Here is a 23,587-nt window from a genome sequence, read left to right as displayed (position 1 = left end):
CACCATCAGAATGATGGAAAGAAAAATGTGATCGAAGTGGTTGCATGACTGTTGGTGATGGATAGCCTGGTTTGAGTATTTTTATTACTGCTGATGTCCTGAGATTTTCTTGCACAACAGTTTCTAGAGTTGCTCAGATTGGAGCAATAAAGAAAAAACATCCAGTCAGTGGTAGTTCTGAGGATGGAAACGTCTTATTAATGAGAGAGGTCAGCGGAGAATGGCTAGACTGGTTCTAGCTGACAGAAAGGTTACAATAACCACTCTGTACAATTGCAGTGAGCAGAAAAGCAGCTCAAACTTTAAGGTGGATGGGCTACAACAGCAGAAGTTCACATTGGCTTCCAGTTCGAGGCTACAGTGGGCACAGGCTCATCTGCTGAATCTCAATTTCTGCCAAGGGACTCAGATGGTAGGTCCAAATTTAGCGTCAAGAGCATGAATCCAGGTGTCCTGTGTCAACAGTCTAGGCTGGTGGAGGTGGTGTAATGGTGTGGGTAATATTTTGTTTCTCAAACTTTGTGCCTGTTAATTTCATGAATTAACCACAGCCTATTTGAGTATTGCTGCTAACCAAGTGTACCCCTTCAGGGCCACAGTTTAGCCATTTTGTAATGGTTACTTCCAGCAGAACAATGTCCTATGTTACATGACAGTGAATACAATGTATCCATCATTGTCACCAGATCTGAATCCAATAAGGCCCCTTTGGGATGTGGTGGAACAGCAGATGTACTTCACCTAAAAATGCAGTGCAGAAACTGTATTGTGCAATCATGGGCCAGAATCTCAAAGGAATGTTTGCAATATTTTGTGGAATCCGTTCCATGAAGAGCAAAGATTAGTGTAGTGTTCCTAATAAAGTACTTAATTAGTGTGTATAGTATAGAACACATAGAATGTAATACAAGGCACATTTAATATCTGCTTTTCCTTCACTCTACGGTCTAATTCATCCCAAACCATCACAGTTGGGTTTGTGGAGGCCAGGTCATCTGATTCAGCACTCCATCAGCACTCCATCACTCCAAAGTACAGATTTCCACTGGTCTAATGTCCATTCTGTGTGTTTCTTAGCCTAAGCAATCTCTTCAGGTCCTCAATAGTGGCTTCTTTGCTGCAATTTGACCATAAAGCCCTGATTCACACAGTCTCCTCCGAAGCATTTATGGACTTTCCTGGGGCGGTCCTCATGAGAGTCAGTTTCATCATAGCGTTTGATAGTTTTCGTGACTACACTTGAGGATACATTCAATTTTCCGGACTGACTGACCTTCGTGTCTTAAAGTAATGACGGCCTGTCATTTCTCTTTACTTAGTTGAGTAGTTCCTGCCATAATATGGATTAGAAAAGTGGTCGGATCGGGCTATTCACTGTATACAACTGTGCATCCCACCCTACTTCTGCACAATACAAGTGATGGTCGCAAATGCATAAATAAGGCAACGCAACTCCACCAGTTCACTTCTCACAAGGCGCACCCGTTGATTGAAAACCATTACAGGTTACTGATGAAGCTGATTCAGAGAATGCCAAGAGTTTGCAAAGCTGTCATCAAAGCTAAAGGAGCCTTTTTTGTTGTTTACATAATTCCACATGGGTTCATTCATAGGTTTGAAGTCTTCAATGTTAATCTACAATGTAGAAAATAATAATAATAAAAAAAATAATAAAAAAAACACTGAATGAGAAGGTGTCCATAAAATTTTGACTGACACTTTATTAATGTGTGTATGCGTACTTCTGTCTAAATCTTAAACATTGAATTTTTTTTTAGAAAAATCAAATCGGTGCGATTTGCCATTCGTGATGGCGTTTGCGTGATTAGATGTTGCTTTGCTGGGACTTTTATTTTGGCCGGCATGTCTCCTACGGCTCCTCACTAACCGTTAGTGTCAGTGCCATGACAACAGCGCTGTGAGCGGACGCCAGTAATGCAGGCTGGAGATGTGAACCACCTGAACTGTTAAACGCTTCAACACATCTTCTCTGGGCACTAAGTGAAGGTAGACCGCGATATTTTCTTAGCGTTGCGCAATACCGACAGAGAAAGTAGTAGTTTTGGACAAACGACCCATTGAAAATGAGCCTGAAAGCAGGGTAGTTTTACTAGGTTCGCCTGTGCTGGCACTGAGCTAACCTAGCTTACCGAGCTAACTAGCTTATTAGAGTAACTTACTTAAGATGCTTAACGTTGTTATCGCCCGCTAAATATTCCTCTTCGTGTTTTAGCTGGAGCGACCCTGTAAACCCCACTGACAGTTATTTTCAGAGAGTAGCGTGTTTTCTTCCTCGAGTTTAGCTGCAGAAAGAATGTTGGTATTGTTTGCTGGCTTTTGGCTAAAGTTGCTAATCCGTCCATCAACCTGCATCACTGCATGACTGGCTAACGTTTTCTTTCACTTAAGTTAGAGTTAAACCGTTCAACAGGCGAGGAACTGGATTTTTATGACAGTCGTTATGAAATATACTGTGGAGAAATGTGTAAATATTAATTAAACAAAGTGCAGGGATAGTAAGGATTATAATGTGTATTTTAAAGGGGAACTCCACCAGTTTTTCAGAATTTCTGAATAATGTGGTCTTTGAGATGTAAACAGAGCTTGATTTCTTTGCAGTGGTGGTGATGGGAACCAAGGGGTCACCATGTCTGCAACACAGTAGTCACTTTATTTACTATCCAAAACCACCAGTTAACCTACACAAGTCACAAGTGTTTATGTGAAATGTTGATGATGGTAAAATAGTGGTAAATCTGATTATTTTGTACCTCTGTGCCATTAACACAGCTAAATAAATGGGTTAAAATGCATTATCACAAAATGATCATAATACAATGTGTCAGACATTAGGGATGTATGTCTCACCATTTCGTGTAATATTTTTCTGTAAGGGAGCTTTTAGTGGCATTAAACTCTTCAAATGTCTAGTTCCCATCACCCCCACTGGGAAGAATTTAGACTTAGAAAGTTTTTCTTGAACGGAGCATTTCGCACCAAACCACTCTTTGGGGAGAATCAGTGGAGTTCCCCTTTGGGTATGCCAGGCATAAGCTAGGTGTGAGTAATAGGGCAATAATGTTGTGATGCTTAAAGACTCTTTCATGACACACAACACAGTATTTAGTTTTTTTCTGAGGTTTGATGAGTTAGAACAGACAGTGCATCATTTAAATGCCACATTTAAAAACAAAGAGGCTATGAAACAGTGAGTGTTTTTTATTCAACATTTTGCATGTTGTGATGCGCTAAATCACTTTAGGACAGGACAATGCTTATGCTGTTCTTAATGAAACATGCAGTTGGTCAGCATTACTGATGATATCCCTGATATATGTTGAAATAGGTGTGACCAGTATGACTGTATTTATCATTACTGTAATAAATTACATCACATTATGTAAAATTATGCTTTTAGGTCCTTCAACATGCCATTATGTTGTCCTGTAAGCCCTGCAATGGCAGAGCACGCTTCTCTCTCTCTCTCTCTCTCTCTCTCTCTCTCTCTCTCTCTCTCTCTCTCTCTCTCTCTCTCTCTCTCTCTCTCTCTCTCTCTCTCTCTCTCTCTGCCTCTCTGCCATCTATCCCTCTTACCCTGTTGTGAGCCCGCTGGATTAGCTGTCTCTTCCACCTGCTCAGCAGTCAGCAATTAGGAAAGCTGCTTGGCTACTAATGAAATCCTTGGTCACATGATGCATCTGCTTGGTCAGGGTGAGCCAAGCATCCAGTCAGTAGCACACTAGGGCTTGCTTCAGATCACTGATGGTCCTGGGATGCTCTGGAAGACAGCATGTTAGTATGGCTTTAAAGTGAGGTTATGAAGTCAGTGACTTGGACTAATCCTAAAACTGCAGATCGTCAAAAATGTGCATCTCTATTTTTGATTTGTATTTTTCTATTTCTGTTCCGTTCTATTTATCTTTTGAACATGGCAGTTGCAGTAACAGTAACAATGAACATGTGATTCTATGGGCTTTTAGGACTTGCTGCTTCGTGTTTTGCCAAACACCCGGCCCACTCTCATAAACATGCCCGCTCACCTGGCCTTCAGACTTTTCCTGCCGTAGCTGAGGTTTCACATCTAGACGTCTATGATGGACAGGACAGTCCATTTGCTAATATTAATTTTTTTTGCACAAAGACTGCACCTCATAATCCACCCCCTCCCTTTAGACAGCCAATGGGAGTAGTTGTCATTAGCATAAAAAATTACTAGAACAGAAATGTGTGTCCTATAAATCAACCTCTGGACTCATTTACATATTTTATGTCATTTGCGTAAATTAGTCTTAAAGGCATTAGAACTAAAACATTCTATTTAATTATAAGGGTTAAAGAGAGGCTGGAAAAAAAGTCATGCAAAAATGAGTTCTGACTGTTATTAGTCATTAATGGACCTCTAGGAAAAAACAAAAATATAAGAAAGATGTAAGGTTAAACATTTCATTTATTGAGCGCTGTCGCCTCACAGCAAGGAGGGCCTGGGTTTGATTCCCCGGTCGGGTGACCAGGGTCCTCCTGTGTGGAGTATGCATGTTCTCCTCGTGTCTCAGAGGGTTTCCTCCAGGGACTTCGGTTTCCTCCCACAGTCCAAAGACATGCAGTCAGGTCAATTGGACGTGCTTAATTGCCCCTAGGTGTGAGTGTGGGTGTGTGAATGCATATGGCTGTGTGTCTACCCTGTGAAGGACTGGTGACCTGTCCAGGGTGTATCCTGCCTTTCACCCAAAGACTGCTGGGATAGGCTTCAGCTCCCCGCATGACCAAGAAGGATAAGTGGCTTAGCAGGTGTGTGTGTTCATATGTTTACAACATAGGTAATGACCGAAAGAATACAAGTGGTGGAAATGAGCTTTCTTTGCAGGGTGGTGGGCTACACTCTACTTGATAGGGTGAGGAGCTCAGTCCTCCGGGAGGAGCTCAAAGTAGAGCTACTACTCTTCTGCATTAAGTGGAGCCAGTTGAGGTGGTTCAGGCATCTGATCATGCCTCTGGATGCCTCCCGCTGGAGGTTTACCAGGCACAGGGACCTACTGGGACGAGACCCTGGGTCTTATAAAAGAAACTAAATCTGAGAAAACAGTTAAAGAGTAATTTTGGCCATACTGAAAAACTTCACCATTGCCTCATTTCATAGGGCTGCACTAGTAGTAGTCTTGGGGGTGAGATTTTCTAGTGTAAAGACTAGGAAAGTCATCTGCTGGTGATGTGTCTTGAAGGTGGGTATCTCCTGGGGGAAGCATAATTTGACATAATGTGCTGTAATTAATTACAATAATGATAAATACTGTTACATTGGTCACCCCTATTTCTACACATATCGTAGACATCATCAGTAACTAAATGTGTGCCGTGTGATTCTTAGGGTGGTAACAAACCCGGGGCGCTCGTTAACACTGTCCGATGGACAGCAGGCCTGTCGTTAGCACATAGATGTAACGTAAGCTAGGATGACTGAAAAGTCCCCCTAAAGACTCCACTTGAGCATGTAGGTGCATGTTGTGTGTGTGTACGGAGAATGTGATACATATACAGTCTCTTATAACAGAAAAACGGATCTGTTAAACTGGACAATGCAATACTGACTGTAACCTCGGCAGTTTGCAGTACACACTCTGACAAAACTAAATTGAGCAATATTTTTCAGTTGTTAATTTTCAAGAACTATAGTGTTTTGCTAGCAAGATTGTTTTGCTTGTGTTACCTAAACACAAACTGTGCTAAAGGAAGTGCGGATGGGTTTTGGAATGGCAGATTTTGCTGCAGTTAAACAAGTCGTCCTCAGACATGTATTCTCGTTATGAGATCACATCTGGTCACATGAGAATAGATGTTGGGAGGAAAAACTTAAAGTGCTTTGGACACAAGTGCTGAAGGTTGGGCCAGAATGTCCCTGTCATGGAAAATAATCAAAGGGATACCTTTGATTTCAGGAGATGTGTTGCACGAGCAAACTTTACAGGCTGTTGTTTGGATGTTTAATGTATTTATAACAGTGCTCAATCTTTTTGTCTTCTCGCACAGCTGCAAGATGTCTCTGTTCAAGGCACGGGACTGGTGGTCAGCAGTACTCGGTGAAGGAGAAGAGTTTGACCAGGGCTGCTTGTGTGTCGGTGATGTGGACAATAGCGGCAGTGGCTGTGGTGAGTGGAAATATAGAAACATGCTCACACATCATTTATAGTATTGGAAAGATTTCCAATTTTCATGTATGTTCTGTATATAATTTTCACTATGACTGAGGTAAGTACACAAAGGCAGCAAAGTGTCTCAGATTTAAAGGATATTGATATACTAGTTCAAACTACTGACCGTATTTGTTTCAGTTCACTTTCATTACAAAACAAATCATCAGGGTGAAACGGTGGAGGAATAGCATATGAATGTTTTGTAAAACTGCATCGATTTAAATAGTAAATAAAAAGTTTTAAGGGCCAGTAACATGGAGAAGTCTTCTAAATAGAAGAGTTTGAGGTAGTATGTGAACACGGTTAAAGATTCAAAGCATACTGTTCTCTCCCCAGTCCAGACAGTCCATACATGGAAATAAGGCAACAAAAACAGATGTCACAAAAAAAGTAGCCATTTTATTCCCTGTCCAAAAGTAGTTAACCAGCCAACCTATATACTTGTCTTCTGAGTTGCTGTGTATATACACTTATATTCCTGAAAGTATTCACTCGTCTGCCTTCACACACATATGGGTTTGAGTAACATCCCATTATAAATCCATAGGGTTTAATATGAAGTCGGCCCACCCTTTGCAGCTATAACAGCTTCAACTCTTCTGGGAAGGCTTTCTACAAGGGTTAGGAGTTTATGTTTATGGGAATTTTTGACCATTCTTCCAGAAATGTATTTGTGAGGTCAGACACTGATGTTGGACGAGAAGGCCTGGCTCGCAGTCTCCGGTCTAATTCATCCCAAAGGAGTTCTATCGGGTTAAGGTCAGGACTCTGTGCAGGCCAGTCAAGTTCAGTCCACTCACTTATCCATGTCTTTATAGACCTTGCTATGTGCACTGGTGTCAATGCAGTCAGACAAGTACCGTTCTCCTGGCATCCGCCAAACCCAGACTTGGCCATTGGATTTGTCACTCCAGAGAACATTCCACTGCTCTAGAGTCCAGTGGCGGCGCTTTACACCACTGCATTAGACATTTTGCATTGAGCTTGGTGATGTAAGGCTTGGATGCAGCTGGTCGACCATGGAAACCCATTCCATGAAGCTCTGTACGCTGTTCTTGAGCTAATCTGAAGGGCACATGAAGTTTGGAAGTGTTTAGCACTTGACTAGGCAGAAAGTGTGTGACCTCTGTGCACTATGTGCTTCAGCATCCGCTGACCCTGCTCTGTCATTTTACGTGGCCGACCACTTCGTGGCTGAGTTGCTATCTTTCCCATTCGCTTCCACTTTGTTATAATACCACTGACAGTTGAGTGTGGATTATTTAGTAGCGAGGAAGTTTTATGACTGGACCTGTTGCACACGTGGCATCCTATCACGATACCACGTCATAATTATATATATATACACTGCTCAAAAAAATAAAGGGAACACTTAAACAACACCATATAACTCCAAGAAAATCAAACTTCTGTGAAATCAAACTGTCCACTTAGGAAGCAACACTGAGTGACAATCAATTTCACAGCTGTTGTGCAAATGGAATAGACAACAGGTGGAAATTATTGGCAATTAGCAAGACACACTCAATAAAGGAGTGGTTCTGCAGGTGGGGACCACAGACCACTTCTCAGTACCTTTCTGCTTTCTGGCTGATGTTTTGGTCACTTTTGAATGTTGGTGGTGCTTTCACACTCGTGGTAGCAGGAGACGGACTCTACAACCCACACAAGTGGCTCAGGTAGTGCAGCTCATCCAGGATGGCACATCAATGCGAGCTGTGGCAAGAAGGTTTGCTGTGTCTAAGGGATAAAGATCAGTTGAAAATGCTCATATAAAATTAATTAATGGCAATTTTGGTACATAAAATAACAAATATCATGAGCAGACCTCAGCGAGAGAATGCCAAATAAGTAAAATGTGGGACGAGTGCCCTCTAAGCAAAAATGACATACTGATGCTTTCCTTTAAAAACCTCTCTCTGTGTATAATTTTTAATTTGAATATACGCGAGTGTACTTTTTCTCCCTGATGGCACTTTGTATTTTGTCTTTTTCCTTGTGGTCTTGCGTGCAAATACCACTCAAAATGTTTCATATCATAAACCTACATGTAAGGTTGTGTCTCTTGTTGCAGATAAGGTAGTGGTGGGCAGTTACATGGGAATGCTCCGGATTTTTGCTCCTCATGCAAGCAAACCAGCCGAGCAGACCGTAGCAGATGCCCAGCTGCTGGAAGTGCAGCTCCGGGACCCCATCATTCAGGTGGAAGTGGGCAAGTTTGTCTCGTAAGTTGTATAACTTAAGAATCACCCAATTAAATAATTGCTCCAGCTATTCTAACCTTTTATTCCAGCCTCCAACACACCTGAACCAGGTAGTCACTGGTGTGTGGTACATGTCTCCCTGGGTAAGGTATGTTAAGTGTGACAGAGAGTCTTGAAAGATGGGGTTAGGAACTGCTACTGTGTGAGGTTTGATGTATTTAAGACGTGTTTTATAGACATTAGTAAAAGAGGAGTAAAAAGGAGTTGTATTGTCGAAAGTGGGTCGAGTATTAAGTTGATGTAAACAAAGTCATTCAGAGTGGCTTGATGTTAAAGTAGTTCATGGTAGAGAAATGTATAGACTGATCATTTACAGTGGCCCTTTACATTCTAGAGACACTGATTCAGTGACGATAGGAACCAGATTTTTTAGTAAGTCTCTAAAACTTCACAAGAGGTTATTACTGAATAAATAAATGGTCACATATATGTTAGAGAGATGCTTGAGACATTGGTTTACAAGAATTTTCATATCAGGGTTTGGCCTAAACATTTTCAAAAGCATTTAAAAGCCTTTCATTCCACAGTGCAACACCAATCACAACAAGATCCATGAAATTTTTTTTCCAGATGTATCACTAATTTACCATCACCAGCATTACATATGTAAACTCAGAAGGCCTGTGTAGGCTCCTGTAGGTGGTTTTGGATAGTAAATAAAATGGCTACATTTTCATCAACCCCTGCTTCCTATCATCACTTCTATAAAGAAATCCATGTTGGTAGGTTCCTCTATAATGGACATTTCACGCCAGAGCACTCTGGATGACTTATCACAACAGATAAAGAAACTTTGGAAAAATAATGAAAATCCCCTTTAAGAACAATGAACCTGTGAAATGGTAGGAGCTTTTTCTATCGTACTGTTCAGAAAGTATGTTTTCTAACATCAGTTTTTTTTAGATTTAAAACATTCACACAGCCCAGCTTATGTCAAACAAGTAGAAACAAATAGATCAATGGAAAACCAGATGCGGGAACATTGTAAAAAAGCGGCAATAAATCTGTATACGCTTTTGAGGTGGGATAGTTTTGCTTGCACACAAGAATGCCTGGGTGTTTAAGCCAGACTTATTCTGAATAGCTTTTCACATAAAGTCAAAATTAGAAGATTTGTTGGTTGGAGCTGTCAGGTCTCTTGATGTGCACTCATTTGCCCCCATACTTTTGTTTTATTTTAGTCCTTTTCAGTTTGCTGGTGTGACATGTGGTTGATGGAACTGTAAGACACTGAGTGTGTTGCTCTGATGGTCGCACACACACACACGCACGCACGCACGCACGCACGCACGTACACACGCATATAAGTGTAAGAACATCAGGCAGCTCTCCACATTCTCCCCCCACAGCATAACACTCTGTGGTCACGATCCCTGGCTGTTTGTTTATCTTTAAGTGTTTTTTGCATTTCCCTTAAGTCAGAGTCTGTTTTTGGTTATTCCTGATCTGTTTGCTGCTCAGGGGAAGAAAAGAACCTCTGATGAAACCTAATTAAAAAAGAAAAGTCACTTTCATCTGTATCTTGGCACATCATCACTATCGTGAGGATGACAATCATCAACTTTCTTTACTGTAGCTACTATGATACTATGAACAGAGGTTTCAAATAGAACACATGATTGCTGACATTTAAGTACCTAGCTACTGTAATAACTGACGGCCTACCATGGCGGTCAAGGCTAGTTAACCACACGCCTACCGTTTACAGTTCCAGGCTTGGGTATCTGATTCTTAAAGTTGATTTTTCTTGTCCTTTATTGCAGTACTGAAATTTTCACAGTCAACTTTCCAACTTTCTTAGTTCGCTTGCTGGCTACATACTAGCACAGCTGAGCTAATGTCCCAATATCTGCAGAAACAGTCCAGGATAATGCTGTTATATGTGGGCATTAAGCCAAAAAAGCATCATTCTGTGTTTTATTGCAGAGTAGGTGTAAAACCGTGGTAGTGCCCAACACATGACTGCATGGAATACATGGAATATTAATAATAGCGTTTTATACATAATAGTTATGCTTTACAGCTCACTTTTCATGCTGGCAGCTCAAAGTGCTTTACAGACAGGTGATAAAACTTAACAGAAGAAAGTAGAGTTGAGTTTGGTTTCTTCTGTTACTGTTTCTGAACAGAGTGAAAAAAGAATTAAAGTTATTTTAGTAAAATAATAAAAGTTAAGAGTGAAAAAGCAAAGGCACAGATTAAATTAACATCTTATTCTCCAGGGTATATTTTGGTTTGTCCATCTGAATTCACATGAACAAATGGTAAGGCAAATTAAGTAACTCAGTAACTGCATGAAATAAATGCAAATTTTTCTTTTATTTATTTATTTTTGTAAAAGGTCCCCTCAAATTATTAGAACGTGTTTTATGATCTACACATATTGATATATGCTTACAGTTAACTGCTGAAAGCCAAAAATCTTAGACGCTCTTTGTATTATTTTATAATGATAATTTTTACAGAACAGGTCACTGAAGAGACGCCGTGTGTTTATAGTTTATAGCCCAGTCTTGGGGAAAAATGGGTCGACTTTCAGTACAAAAAAAGCCAGTTCAGCTTCTCTTATTATAAGGGTTTAAAATTCCATTACCATCTATTTGACTGGAAAGAAGACAGTTGCAGCCTCAAACGACACCCAACTTTTGAATGTAGCTTATGAAATATGTCCGTTATGAAGAATATGATTTTTGGATTTTGGAACCACCAGTGGTTCCAAGAAGTTTAAGAAGCTACAAAGATACATGTAAATGTCTCTCTGGCCTGAAGGTTGGTGGAGTTCTAAAGAGAGCTTTGGTAACTGCTTTTATTTATTTAAAGTGGAAAAAAACGCCAGGATGCAAGAACTCGGCTTGTTTGTTTTTATGCATTATTAAACGTGTGTAAAGACAAATGAGGTTTTTTTTTGAGCAGTTACAGATATGAGTGGGCCTGACTTCTAAATGAGGAGGGCTTCCACCCACTCTATACCTACATTTGATATGTGTATTATTTTAAATGTCGCCATGTTTTTAAATGGTGATTTTGATTGTTGAATCATTATTTACTTAAAAAGCTCTTTAATTAGGGTATAATTACACAGTATTTTTAAGGCTCAATGCAGTTTTCTGGGATCAGTATTCAAATGGATTTTCAATGTTTTAGTAAATTCTTGAATATTCAACAAAAGCTCTAATTATACATTTTCATACTAATTAATATAGTTTGAGTATTATTATAGTATAATTATAGTTTTACAATTTTCAGTAGTTTCAACAAAAGAGGGCAAATAGATACTCAGAGGAACTAAATTGTGATACAGATCAATAATAACACCATCTACAAGCTACAATGATATACATGGTCCTTGGAATACAATATCATGGAGATTGGCCATCCATCCATTTCTTGTCAAGGCATGAACTCCATTGCTGTATTAATAAGAGTGTAGATTGTTAAGTCTGCTAAGAAAACAAATGTAAAAGCTTTCATTCAAATTTCTTTTGCTATTATAAGAACATATCACTAAAACGGAATGATATTAGTTGATTCATTAAAAAGTTGATTTGATTGCTCTCTGTGTTATTTGTGTTCTTCCAGGTGCTCAGAGCTGCTCCACTTGGCGGTGCTGCATCCCCGAAAGCTCTCTGTTTATGCTGTCTCAGGTTACTGCCCTTACTGTTAAACACCTATTCCTTTCCACTGCATGCACCCTGTTCTGTTTTCTGGCAAAGACTTAGCTGATTAAATCTTGTTTTCCGCCTCATTCTCACTATTTAAATAACAGCACGAAAGCCCTCTTAAAAGTACTCTAAGGTCTTGTAGGTTGATTATGCCTTTACAGTACACAGTACTCGACTTAATATAGTAAAATATTGCTCTGCCATTTTCAGGCACTGCTGGAAATGTTGAACATGGGGACCAATACCAGCTCCGACTGGTTTATGAACACAACCTGCAGAGGACAGCCTGCAACATGACATACGGCCCTTTTGGAGGGGTCACTGGTAAGATTTTAGTCATGAGTGTATGAGATTCTTTCTGTATGCTTCATAAAGAATCTAGTCTGTAAATTTCACAATTCATTTTTTTTTTTTTTTTTTTTTTTAACTACATACACCTTTGACAAGGACTGTCTAATGATGGTGCTTTACCTGTTTATATGTATTTATATGTTTATATGATATTTATAAAACAAGATATCTCCAAAATGGTAACTTTATAACAGAACATACATAAATGTTTAATAAAAAGAACAAACATTTTAACTACAAACCTCAGTACATAAAATAACAGCATGCCTCTCTGAAGGGTTTTATCACAAGGGCTCGGGAATACTTTGACAAGTCGTTATCAATAAGTACTGTTTGTAGATGCCCCCACAAATGCACTAGGCACAGCAGAAACCTTATATCAGCAATGTCCAGAAACGCCGCTGATTTCTCTGAGCTTTAGCTAAATTGAAATGAACTGATGCAGACTGGAAATGTGTAATGTGGTGTGATGAGTCAAGCCTTTAGATGGTTTAAAGAAACAATAGATGGTCTGTTCTTTGGCCAAAGAAGTAAAGGACCATCCAGATTGTTACCAGCATAAAGTTCAAAAGCCAGGTTCTGTCATGGTATGGCAGTATTAGTGCTCATGACATGGTTAACTGGCACATTTTTGAAACATTAAAACTGAAAGATATATGCACGTTTTAGAGCTTCATATGCTGCCCTCTAGAAGCCACTGTCTGTGCATGTTACAGTAGCGTGGCTGCATAATCAGAAAGTGGGGATCAGTGGTGTCTCCAACTGAAAACGTGAAGCGCAAAATATGACAACAAAGGCCCTGTACAGTTGTGCAGTTAAAGACTTGTATAATGGAAAAAAGGCAAAAACTTTGCTTTCAAAAGTGGTTCAATTGGTGTCTTCAGTCTTCAAATAAATATAAAGTGTTGTTGAAAGGAACAGGGAGAACACATTTTCAGATTTTTTAACAAATTTTTGGAACGTGTTGCAGACATCATATTTGGCATAAGCATATATTTACAACAAAATACAGGTGAGAAAGAATTTACTACTGTAATTTACATTGCTTTCTGTTTATATTAGCGTTTCACATACTGTCCCAATGTTTTTGGAAATAAGGTTTATATAATGTACATTTGTTCCAAGTAATTTTGGGCCATTTCTGTTGATGCAGTCGCTGTGAAACTTGCTTACAAAGTAAAGGGCACATGGTATTTTTAAATGGTGTAAAATAAATAAGTAAGTACATTTTTCATGTCAGACAAGTGGAAGAAATACTCCATCAAAAGAGTGACGCTACATAGAGACAAAGTGCGAAATGGAGTCATTTACTGCCCGCTAGATTGTGCACAGCCTTTCATCCTTCATGGACTGGATAAAGCAAGTGGATTAAAATAAACCCTCTATAAATATAGCGAGGGTCACTCCTCTAATGCTTAAGAGGATCTTGGTCTTAAACTGTGTTCTCTGCTGTGGTCAATATTACCATTGACCACAAGATGGCAGCAGAGGTCGTCTTTAAATCACTGTCTGTTTAAAACCGTGAGGCGCAGCGTGTCCATACAGTGCACTCGGGGTGCTGATTGTCTTTTTCGGCTTGTGTGAGGGGGTATTGCAGAGTCTCGCTGTCCAGAGCCATTTGAGAGGGTGGAAACATTTGGGAAGCAATCTTCACAAATGACCTAATTAATCATCTATATGGTGATATTAATGAGGTCCCCTGAGTAGAGGGAAATCCAGGAATTGAGAAAAAGACGGTTTTGAAAGGACTGTACTGTATGGGCCATTGAGTCTGCTGGGTGGCCTGGTGCTGACCCAAACTGCATCCGGCCAAAGCCATGCTATTATGCTACTTAGACTGCATTAAAAGCCATTACTCTGAAATGAACATTCCAAAAATCATTAACACTCACTCTCACCTACTTTCGCTGTCCCTCTCACACTCATTAGCTGCCCATATGTGGGCTGTGTGTGAGAGGTGTGTGTGTCTGGCTCTGTTGGTGGTTCTCGCTGACCCCTCATGAACAAGTGTGTGATTTTTAACAGGGTATAGAGGCCTAATTACTGCTCTCGCATGCAGCAGCCGTTGTGTTTTACAGCACTGAGCTTTATGGCATAGAGCTGCCCTTATTTTCTGTGTCATAAAGTGATCACCATGCACTCTAGAATGGTGGGAACACACTGTACCACTAGGGCTGCTCGATGGGGATGTTCGCTAAGGCTATTGGTTATAAAATTCATTTTTTTTACATACACCTTTGACAGAGTCTGTCTAATGATGGGGTTTTACCTGTTTATATGTATTAAATACCTGTTTATATGTGTTCAAACTCATACTGATATCTATAAAGCAAGATTTTTAATCATTGCTGTTGTAGGAATATCTCCAGAATGGTAATTTTATTACAGAATATACATAAATGTTTCATAAAAAGAAGAAATATTTTAACTACAAATGTCAGTACATAAAATAACAGCATGCTTCTGTGAAGGCTTACATTATATGGGCTGGGGAATACTTTGACAAGTCGTTATCAGTAAGTACTGTTTGTAGTTGCCCCGACAAATGCACTAGGCACAGCAGAAACCTTATATCAGCAGTGTCCAGAAATGCCACCGACTTCTCTGAGCCTGAGCTAAATTGAAATAAACTGATGCAGACTGGAAACATGCAATGTGGTGTGATGAGTCAACCTTTCAGATGGTTAATGGAAACAATAGACGGTGTGTTCTCAGGCCAAAGAAGTAAAGGACCAGCATACCAGCATAAAGTTCGAAAGCCAGGTTCTGTCATGGTGTGGCAGTATTAGTGCTTATGACATGGGTAACTGGCACATTTTTGACACATTAAAATTGAAAGATACTGATAAAGTCACTTGTCTCTAGTTGGGAGAGCAGTGGTCAAGCCTAGCCAGGGAAGCACTTGTTGGGCTTCTAATGGGACTCGTATAACAGAAACGTGTATTGAGATAACAATAAAAATCTGATTTATTGTGCAGCCCTACTATCCACCTAAACAGAGTGCAGTACACACGTCAGCATCAGCTTAAGGAATTCATCAGACATGCCTGGCATTGAACAACATAACACCAGCCAAGTCCACTTAGTGTGGAACAACAGTCCTCTTGCAATCTAACATGAGCTAATCAGACTCGTTCCACATAGCTGAGCTTGCCAGTGTATTTCTCTTGGTGATAATTGTGTTAGTCTGGGTAGTTGTGGTTTCACTGCTATTTGTTATCATTGTGTTTCTCTGTCAGATTTTTCCTCTGCTGTGTTGTCTTTGCTCAGGTCACCACTTCATCTGTATCCAGTCTATGGACGGCATGCTGATGTTCTTTGAGCAGGAGAGCTATGCTTTTGGCCGCTTCCTGCCAGGCTTCCTGTTGCCTGGACCACTGTGTTACTGTGCGCGCACTGACTCCTTCATCACCGTCTCCTCCACCCGTCAGGTGGAGTGTTACAGGTCAGCAAGAAAAGGCGGTCAGCTTATCTTCACAAACACTTATTATGTACTATAAAAGTACCAATTAACGTGGATGCAAATTTTGTCTGTATGAAGCCAGGCCATCTTTCTTGTCTTGATGAGGATGGGGGTGCAAGTGCTGTTGGGGTGGTCTCATTGCGATGTCCAGTAGGCCTGTTCTGTTCTGGCTGTTGCATTTGACTAAATACATGTTGACTTTCAATTAAAAAAAAAAATGTGCTCCGTGTTTTACCCACATCAGCATCACTTAAAGGTGATACTGGTAAAGGTGACTTAAATGACTTAGACAAACAAAAAAAGTGTTTTTTCAGCCACAAATCATTGCTTGCTGATGCACTAAAATTGTTTTCCACATTCCATCTCTGTTCTAAAATGGTGTTGTTTTATATAAAAATGCTAGCCCAGGTGAAGGAAGGATGCTGGAGGCAGGATTGAGGGCTGCAGCTGATTGCTTTTGTTTTCCAGACACAAAACAAACAAAATCGCCATAAATCTAAACTGGCCACCTCTCTGGGGCTACTAGACTTTTCAGCCTTTTTCTCAAACTGTCTTTTGATGTTGCTGCTGTTGGTCCCTCTCCTCTCACTCTCACCCTCTCTCTGTTCCCTCTGTGCTCTTTAAAAGGCGCTCACGCTGCTGATGCCAGATCAGCTTCAGTTGGCTCTCATTAAGGGCAGTATGAGCTCCTGAGCCGTGCGGGAAAGAGAGTTTGTTGCTCCGCTTCCCCTTCACAGCCCCCACTCCACAACTTGGCTGCTGGGATTAAGCGGGAGGCAAAATCGAGCGGCCTTGCTGCAAAAACGGAGGTGGGGCCCGGGAAATGGAGTTCAGGACTCATGCGCCGGCTTCATGCCTCTTGGAGTTGTCATGGTTCTCCTGCCCTCTCTCATAGCTGACGTCCTCCTTTTGCTGTCACTAGCAGCTTTTGTTGCTGTGCAAGGCTTGGGTACTGCGTTCCTGCCCTCTCTCTCGGCTGTCGTTGGTGCTTGTGGGTCAGGCCAAAGATATTGGGATGAAGTACTGGGTGACTTTGTTAATGCCTTCAACACAGCCATGATGTTATGCGTGACAACACACAACCTTGAGTGCTCTGTTGCTTATATACAACAGTTTTGCAGAATGGAGAAAAAGGTAAAGCAAAGAAGCCCTGAATATCATATCAAACATGTCTTAATATCAGTTCCTTAGGCCAAAAAGGTAGTAACTCTTTGTGTTACGAATAGAGCCACAACAGGGTTGTTGTTGTGGAGATTGGCCATTGAAGCTATCTGTTGTATAAACCCGTCTAGCAGACACTTGACATTGGTCATGGTGACCTTAGGCTGATATGCAGCTTCTCCAGTGCATCCCTTCCTTTTAGCAGTACTTTACTAAGGAGACTGTGCAAGCTGTATGTGTGCAACTGACAACGAAACTTGTGTCAACAAACAAAGTCACTGAATTCACTTATAAGTTTGGGTGTTTGGATGCTTTTATGTAATGTATGTAAATGTATTGTTTTTGTTACATCACAAAAACAATGAATTTAGCTTAGTCTCATTTATGGACTGGGAAGTAAATCGCATGTTTTGAGACTTTACAAACTGTTTCAAACTCTTTTATTTCAACCTAAAATGCTTTCAAATATAGAGCCAGAGCTGCAGCAGAGAGAGAGGAGGCCATTCTCATTCCGCCTTTTCATGCCACTGACCACATCCGCCGTCTCCGGCATGTTTAAATAAAAGTGGGGGAGGAGTGGACAGGGGGAAATTTGCGTAAAAATAGCGGCCGTTGGACGCCGCAGCTGGCCGAGTGGGTGTCACGCGGCCCCACTGCTATTTCCACAGCTGAGGCCAGTTAGCGGCACGCTAAGTGAACGTTTTTGTGTCTTAATGAAGTTTCCACTCCGCAATCGGCCTCCGTTTATTTTTCCTGTGCTCACTGGCCACACGGCAATAATAGAGGCGCAGCAGGCTCGGACCAAAAGCTCTGGACATGAAGTACCAACAATGGATATGCAATGTGTACAGATGTAAAGCTTTGGGATTTGTTCTCATATCAGACTGCTCCTGCAGACAAGATAGCACAGTAGAAATGCTGACCTCTCTTTCTGGCCCGTCAGACTGTATATATCCTCCTCTAATAAAAATAATTAAGAGGAAGAGGGAGTTAGGAGGGGCTTGGTTGAACTCGTGGAATGCTTAGTGTAGAAGAGTTGTCCAACCGGAGATCAGAGTGATTTGTAAAAACTGAGAATGGGGATTTTTACCATTTTGATTGTCCTGATAGGAAAATAGTTCAATAGAAAATAAATAAAGTGGAAGTTTTTCCCTTTGTTTCTCTGCACACTTTATTAGCCTGTTTTTTACCTGTTTATCAATGGTCAGGACCACCACTAAGCAGGTATTATTTAGGTGGTGGATCACTCTCAGCACTACAGTGACACTGACGTGGTGGTTGTGTGTTAGTGTGTGTTGTGCAGGTACAAGTGGATCAGATACAGCAGCGCTGTCAGAGTTTTTAAATATGTCTGTGTCACTTCTGGACTGAGAAAAGTCCAACAACCAAAAATATCCTGCCAACAGCTTCCTGTGAGCAGCGTTTTGTCACCACTGATATAGGACTAGAGGATGACCAACACAAACTGCAGCAGCAGATGAGCTATCATCTCTGACTTTACATCTACAAGGTGGACCGACAAGGTAGGAGTGTCTAATAGAGTGGACAGTGAGTGGACACAGTGTTTAAAGGCTCCAACAATGCTGCCGTTTCTAATCTACTCGCACCAGCACTGCACACAGTAACATGCCACCACCATGTCAGTGTTACTGCAGTGCTGAGAATGACCACCACTCAAACAATACCTGCTCTGTGGTGGATCTGTGGGAGATCCTGACTCTGAAGAACAAGGTAAAAGGGGGCTAGCAGTGGTGCAGTCCAGGCTTTCTGACTTTAGGGCTGTCCTGGCTTTCATTTATTTAGCTGGTACGATTGTTTTCCTGCGAGGTGGGAGGGTTTTTTTGGAGGAAGAAGGTTTGATGTGTGTGCATTTTTGTGCCAGGTCAGAGAGGGATCCTCTTTCATATAAATTACTTCTGCTGTTTCCTCTGGCGGGGTTTCTCCCGTGATGGCTGATGAGTGAATACAACACACACACACACACACACACATGCGTGCACACCACCTCTCAGTCAGCAGTGATGAGACTGAGAACTGAATACCACCTCTGCTTTGAAAGTGGCCAGACCTAGATAGAATCTCAGCAAAGTGCATGTTGTATCTGTCAGTGTATATTGTATCTGTGTTGAAGCCCAAGAAGACCTAATATTGGCCTTATGAGCAAATGATATGCATGTAATGTCTACAGTACAGTGCAAAATTCTAAAAAAAAAAAAAAAAGACAGGCATACCTCATATATATTTAATTTCCAATCAAAATGAGTATTAAGTACAAGTAATTAATTTTTCAGGACATATTTCTAAGGGAATATTATTATTATTATTATTATTATTATTATTATTATTATTAATAAAAAATAATAATATTAATATTATTATAATTAATAATAATAAAAAAATAATAATAATACATATGAGCATTATCCACTTGCATGAGAAAGGAGAGATATCCTTATAGAATCATATCGTAGCTCAATTGTAGTGTTATAATAATAATAATAATAATAATAATAATAATAATAATAATGGTAACAGTAATATTGTATCATTGAGCCTCTAGATTTTTTCCAAGAACAATTCATATATTTTAATTGAAACTGAATATTTAATATAATATCTATGTGTGTCACCATATTATTAATTATAACATTTTATACTGGACTCTCTGAAATTTTAACATTTACATTAAATGTTCTGTTTTTTGTACTAAAACGCTCTTAGTCCTTGTTACTTCCTAAAGCTGTTATAGCACTGTTATTACAGTGCACTTCTGCAGATAATTAGCTGTAATAACATAATGGCAGCTGGCCGGAGGCGAGAAAGCACGTTCGCAAGTTTTTCATCCTCTTCTCGGTTTGCCTAAAATTTCTCACGCTCACCTTGTGATGACTTTGGCCGATCCTCAACTCCCTGGCCTCCAATTCAAGTCCGATTCTGTGATTCCAGCAACACCCACGCACACCCCACACATGTGCAGCACATATTCCTCACCCTCACACATGCATGCACATGGCCATGTTCTGACAAACCTAAACACCCAAACACGCGCATGCAGGTGTGTATCCCCTCGGCGGTCTGTGTATGTGAGCTCACACTCCGAGTGCGTGAGGGGGAATAATCAACTCTAATGCTATTGCCTCTCCTCAGATGTTGTTTTTTTTAACTTTGTTTGGACGGGATTCAGTTTACATGAGGAGATGGGGTCATTTCACTGGCGTTTCTAAGTGATTTTTGCGCCATGTCATTTTTACAGACTGCGCACTCCTTTTACCTTTACAAGGCGTAGAATAACCACAGGTTATGTAAATCCTGTGTGAATTGACATGTCGGTAAAAATGCTATCATATTCTGTGGACAAGGCATTTCTTCAGTAAGAAGGCACGTGAAGCAGTGTTTACTTGTATTCTCAGTGGCTAAATTCAAGCCGATGTGTACTGTTCTCCTCAAGTGTACGACCCAAAATATTAACGCATAAAAATGACAAAAAATACATTTGATTTTATGCAGCGAAGATTGACCCAGTCTAGTAACTTACTGCATTCACTTAAAACAGCAAGACAGATAAGACAGATGGTCAGGGTAAGTGGAATGATAGCTAAATTAAATGTTTTGCCATGTTTTCTACTTACTTCAGGTTCTGTCCGAACGAGGAATCAGTCTGATGTACTACACACAGCAGAGCATCTTCCATGTGAAATGATAATCTAAAGAAATAGTTCTGCAAAAAAGTTACATTTCCACATTTTTTTTTCCCTTTTTATTCCAGATGTGGTCAGTCAGCCAAGATATGTTTAGGGTCTGATCTTTTCTTTACTGTTACAGTAGAGATATGAGGCTAATGTAAGAGATAAGTAATGGAAGCTTTTTATGCAAACTGTGTATCTGAAATATCAACCACTTCACTACATTGACTTGTTAAGTAATCTCTTGTATCGCTGTTGTTGGAAGAAAACCTTGTATCTCCAAAGTGGTAACTTTACAGGAGAAAAATAAACCCTAATATTAATTAATTTACTACTTTACTTTTAAATAATTAATGTAAGTCAGTGCAACCAAACTTTTTTCCCAAGTCATTTTGCTATTTCTTTTTGTCAATTCATCATGAAATCTACTCACAGTGTAAAGAGCAGGGCATTTTGAAATACCCAAAACTGAAAACGACAAAAATGGAGATGTGAGTTCTTCCGACAGCAGCAATTTGCTTTCTGACACTATATGCCCTCAGTTGTACTTACTGGCCTTTCTGAAAGAAACAAGTCATTTTTCAGCAGATATTCTGAAGAGAATAAAAATACCATTTGTGTAAGGAAAAGGAAAGTCAAAGAAAAATTGAAACATGAAAACACAAGTTCTCAAAAATAGAGCTCAAAAATTTTTTCGAACAGAGAAAAGAGGTCTCCTAATAATTATGCAAGTTCTGGTAGGCCAATCAAAAAAGTCTCCATCTTCTGTTCCATGTCCACTGAGAAGACAACTCAATGTTATGGGTCTGAAAGGATGTCCAGCTGTCGAGAAGCCCTCACTGAGAAAAGGAAATGTACAAAAAAGAATAATCAAACAAAGCTGCTGGTGTTCTCAGGACGCTGAACTGACCACCCCATACCTCAATGGGGTGGTCCATACCTCAACATCGCCAAGATTACTTGGATTGTGAGAAGCAGAAAATGCAAAACTAACTTCTAAGACTGAACTTTGGAGGTGTGGAAAGACATCCCCACAGATTTCTTTGAGAAACTGAAAGTTAGTCTCCTGAAAAGACTGAAAGTTGTAATAAAGATAAAAGTTGGGTACAATGCAACCTGAAAAACTTGATATGTTTAGTTGTTGAGGCTTCTGTGTAATTTTAAATATGTTTTCAACTAAAAAATGACTAACCCATACTTAGGCTTAACTAGAAATAAAATGAATGAATGGTGGTCTCTGACTTTTGCATATGACCGAGGCTTGTATGTTTGACTGATAACTGACTGCTCTCCATTGCTCTGCAGGTATGAAACTCTGGCGGTTGCAACAGATGCAGACACCAGGCAGGATTCGGAACAGCAGAGCAAGAGCTCCGGGAAGAGACTTGCGGTCAGTGTTTATTAGGCTGCAGCTAACAATCATTCCTTATAATCAATTCAACAGTTTTTCATTAGCCATTTCCTTTCACTTTGTCCCGGTCGCAGGGCCGCATCATTCAGAGTTTGTGTAACAAGTGATTTCCTAATTTATGGTGCAAGCCATTTTTATACCAATGCTTCCTGTAGTGTATTGCAGTCTGTCAGAATGACCAAATGCATTATAACATAACTATTATACTATTATATGCATTATAGAGCGCTTTTTTTAAAGACTTAAGGTAGTTGACTTGTTGAGGCTACTGCAACCCAGATGTCCCAAAACTAGAAACAGTAATTTTTAATAAGGTGCTTTGCCAGCTGTGACTTCCAGCACTGCTCAATGTCTTTGAACGCCACTGAGAGCCAGTCATCAAGTAGCTATTAATGCATTATATTAAACCAACAAAACTCAGCAGTCTATATGGTTTAAGGAGCATAACGTTTATTATGTAATTCTACAAGTGTTCAGCATGAACCTCCTCCAGCTGTACAGACCAACATCAACACCGTTCAAATTCATCCCATACTCGATGGAGCATATCGGGTGTCGCTGCACTCACGGCTCTTTCAGTGCAGTTTCGGAGATCGTCCAGTGTTGTGGAACCAACAACGAACACTGAGCTGCTGGAGGTTCACTGCCCACGAAAATCACGCTGCACAGTTATGAGGGATTCACTCTTATTGACGTGGAGAACGCAGAACACTTTCTGCTCAGGGGTCGCATCTCCTCACAGACTGAAGGGAGCCGTCTTACACTGACCCCCCTCTTTCAGTTGGTATGTGATTGGCTCTTAGGTGCCTCATGATTTAAAAAATTTGGCCCTTTGAAAACAGATTAATCTTTTTGAATCATCCTATATTATATAAATTATATTTACTAAAATTTCTTTCCTTCTATTGTAAACTGGACAGTCCTGGGGATTGTCCTGTCCACACATCTGAAATGATCTACTCTGTGTTCCCTCATGGGAACTCTCTGTTTGAGTCAGGGAAACATACAGACCGAAAGCTAACAACCAAGCGAAAGCTAACCAAGCACACATAACTGAACCAGCAGCTGTCCGTTTATTTGTTTGTCCATTTGGCCTTGCTGGCCATGCCAGCGTTCCCTGGATGCACATCTAGCAGTAACGTGATTAAGAACCGTACATGTTTTGACCTCAGCTGGGCAATGTTTTAGTGAGATGTGGACACAGTGGGGTCTATAACAGCACCTGTATATTTTAAGGCCATTGTGCTTGTTTCTCCCTGCTCACACTGTTGTATTTTGTTCTGTTTAAGTGGTGCAGCTGAACAGAAGTGTTGAGGGATGTCAGTCAAGTGTGCTGATTAGAAAATTAGGATCATGCTCTGACTGGTCTGAGATCTGAACACTGGTTTTTAAGCAGATTTAACA

At 40.3% G+C, this 23,587-nt stretch overlaps 1 protein-coding gene across 1 annotated transcript in view; it reads left to right on the top strand.

Annotated features, from left to right (window-relative positions):
• The first annotated feature begins 1,901 nt into the window (after positions 1-1,901).
• bbs9 (Bardet-Biedl syndrome 9) overlaps positions 1,902-23,587 on the top strand; it is a 160,187-nt gene continuing 138,501 nt past the window's right edge. The window contains exons 1-7 of the mRNA XM_017725761.2: positions 1,902-2,007; positions 6,025-6,143; positions 8,263-8,413; positions 12,032-12,096; positions 12,325-12,438; positions 15,736-15,910; positions 22,078-22,162. Coding sequence (XP_017581250.2) covers positions 6,032-6,143; positions 8,263-8,413; positions 12,032-12,096; positions 12,325-12,438; positions 15,736-15,910; positions 22,078-22,162 — 702 coding nt within the window. The 5' untranslated portion in view covers positions 1,902-2,007; positions 6,025-6,031. The remainder of the gene's footprint in view (positions 2,008-6,024; positions 6,144-8,262; positions 8,414-12,031; positions 12,097-12,324; positions 12,439-15,735; positions 15,911-22,077; positions 22,163-23,587) is intronic.

This window comes from Pygocentrus nattereri, chromosome 19, assembly GCF_015220715.1.
Source record: "Pygocentrus nattereri isolate fPygNat1 chromosome 19, fPygNat1.pri, whole genome shotgun sequence".
Lineage (NCBI taxonomy): Eukaryota > Metazoa > Chordata > Actinopteri > Characiformes > Serrasalmidae > Pygocentrus > Pygocentrus nattereri.
Note: the sequence above shows the minus strand (reverse complement) of the source record. Positions and strands in the feature narration are given on the sequence as shown.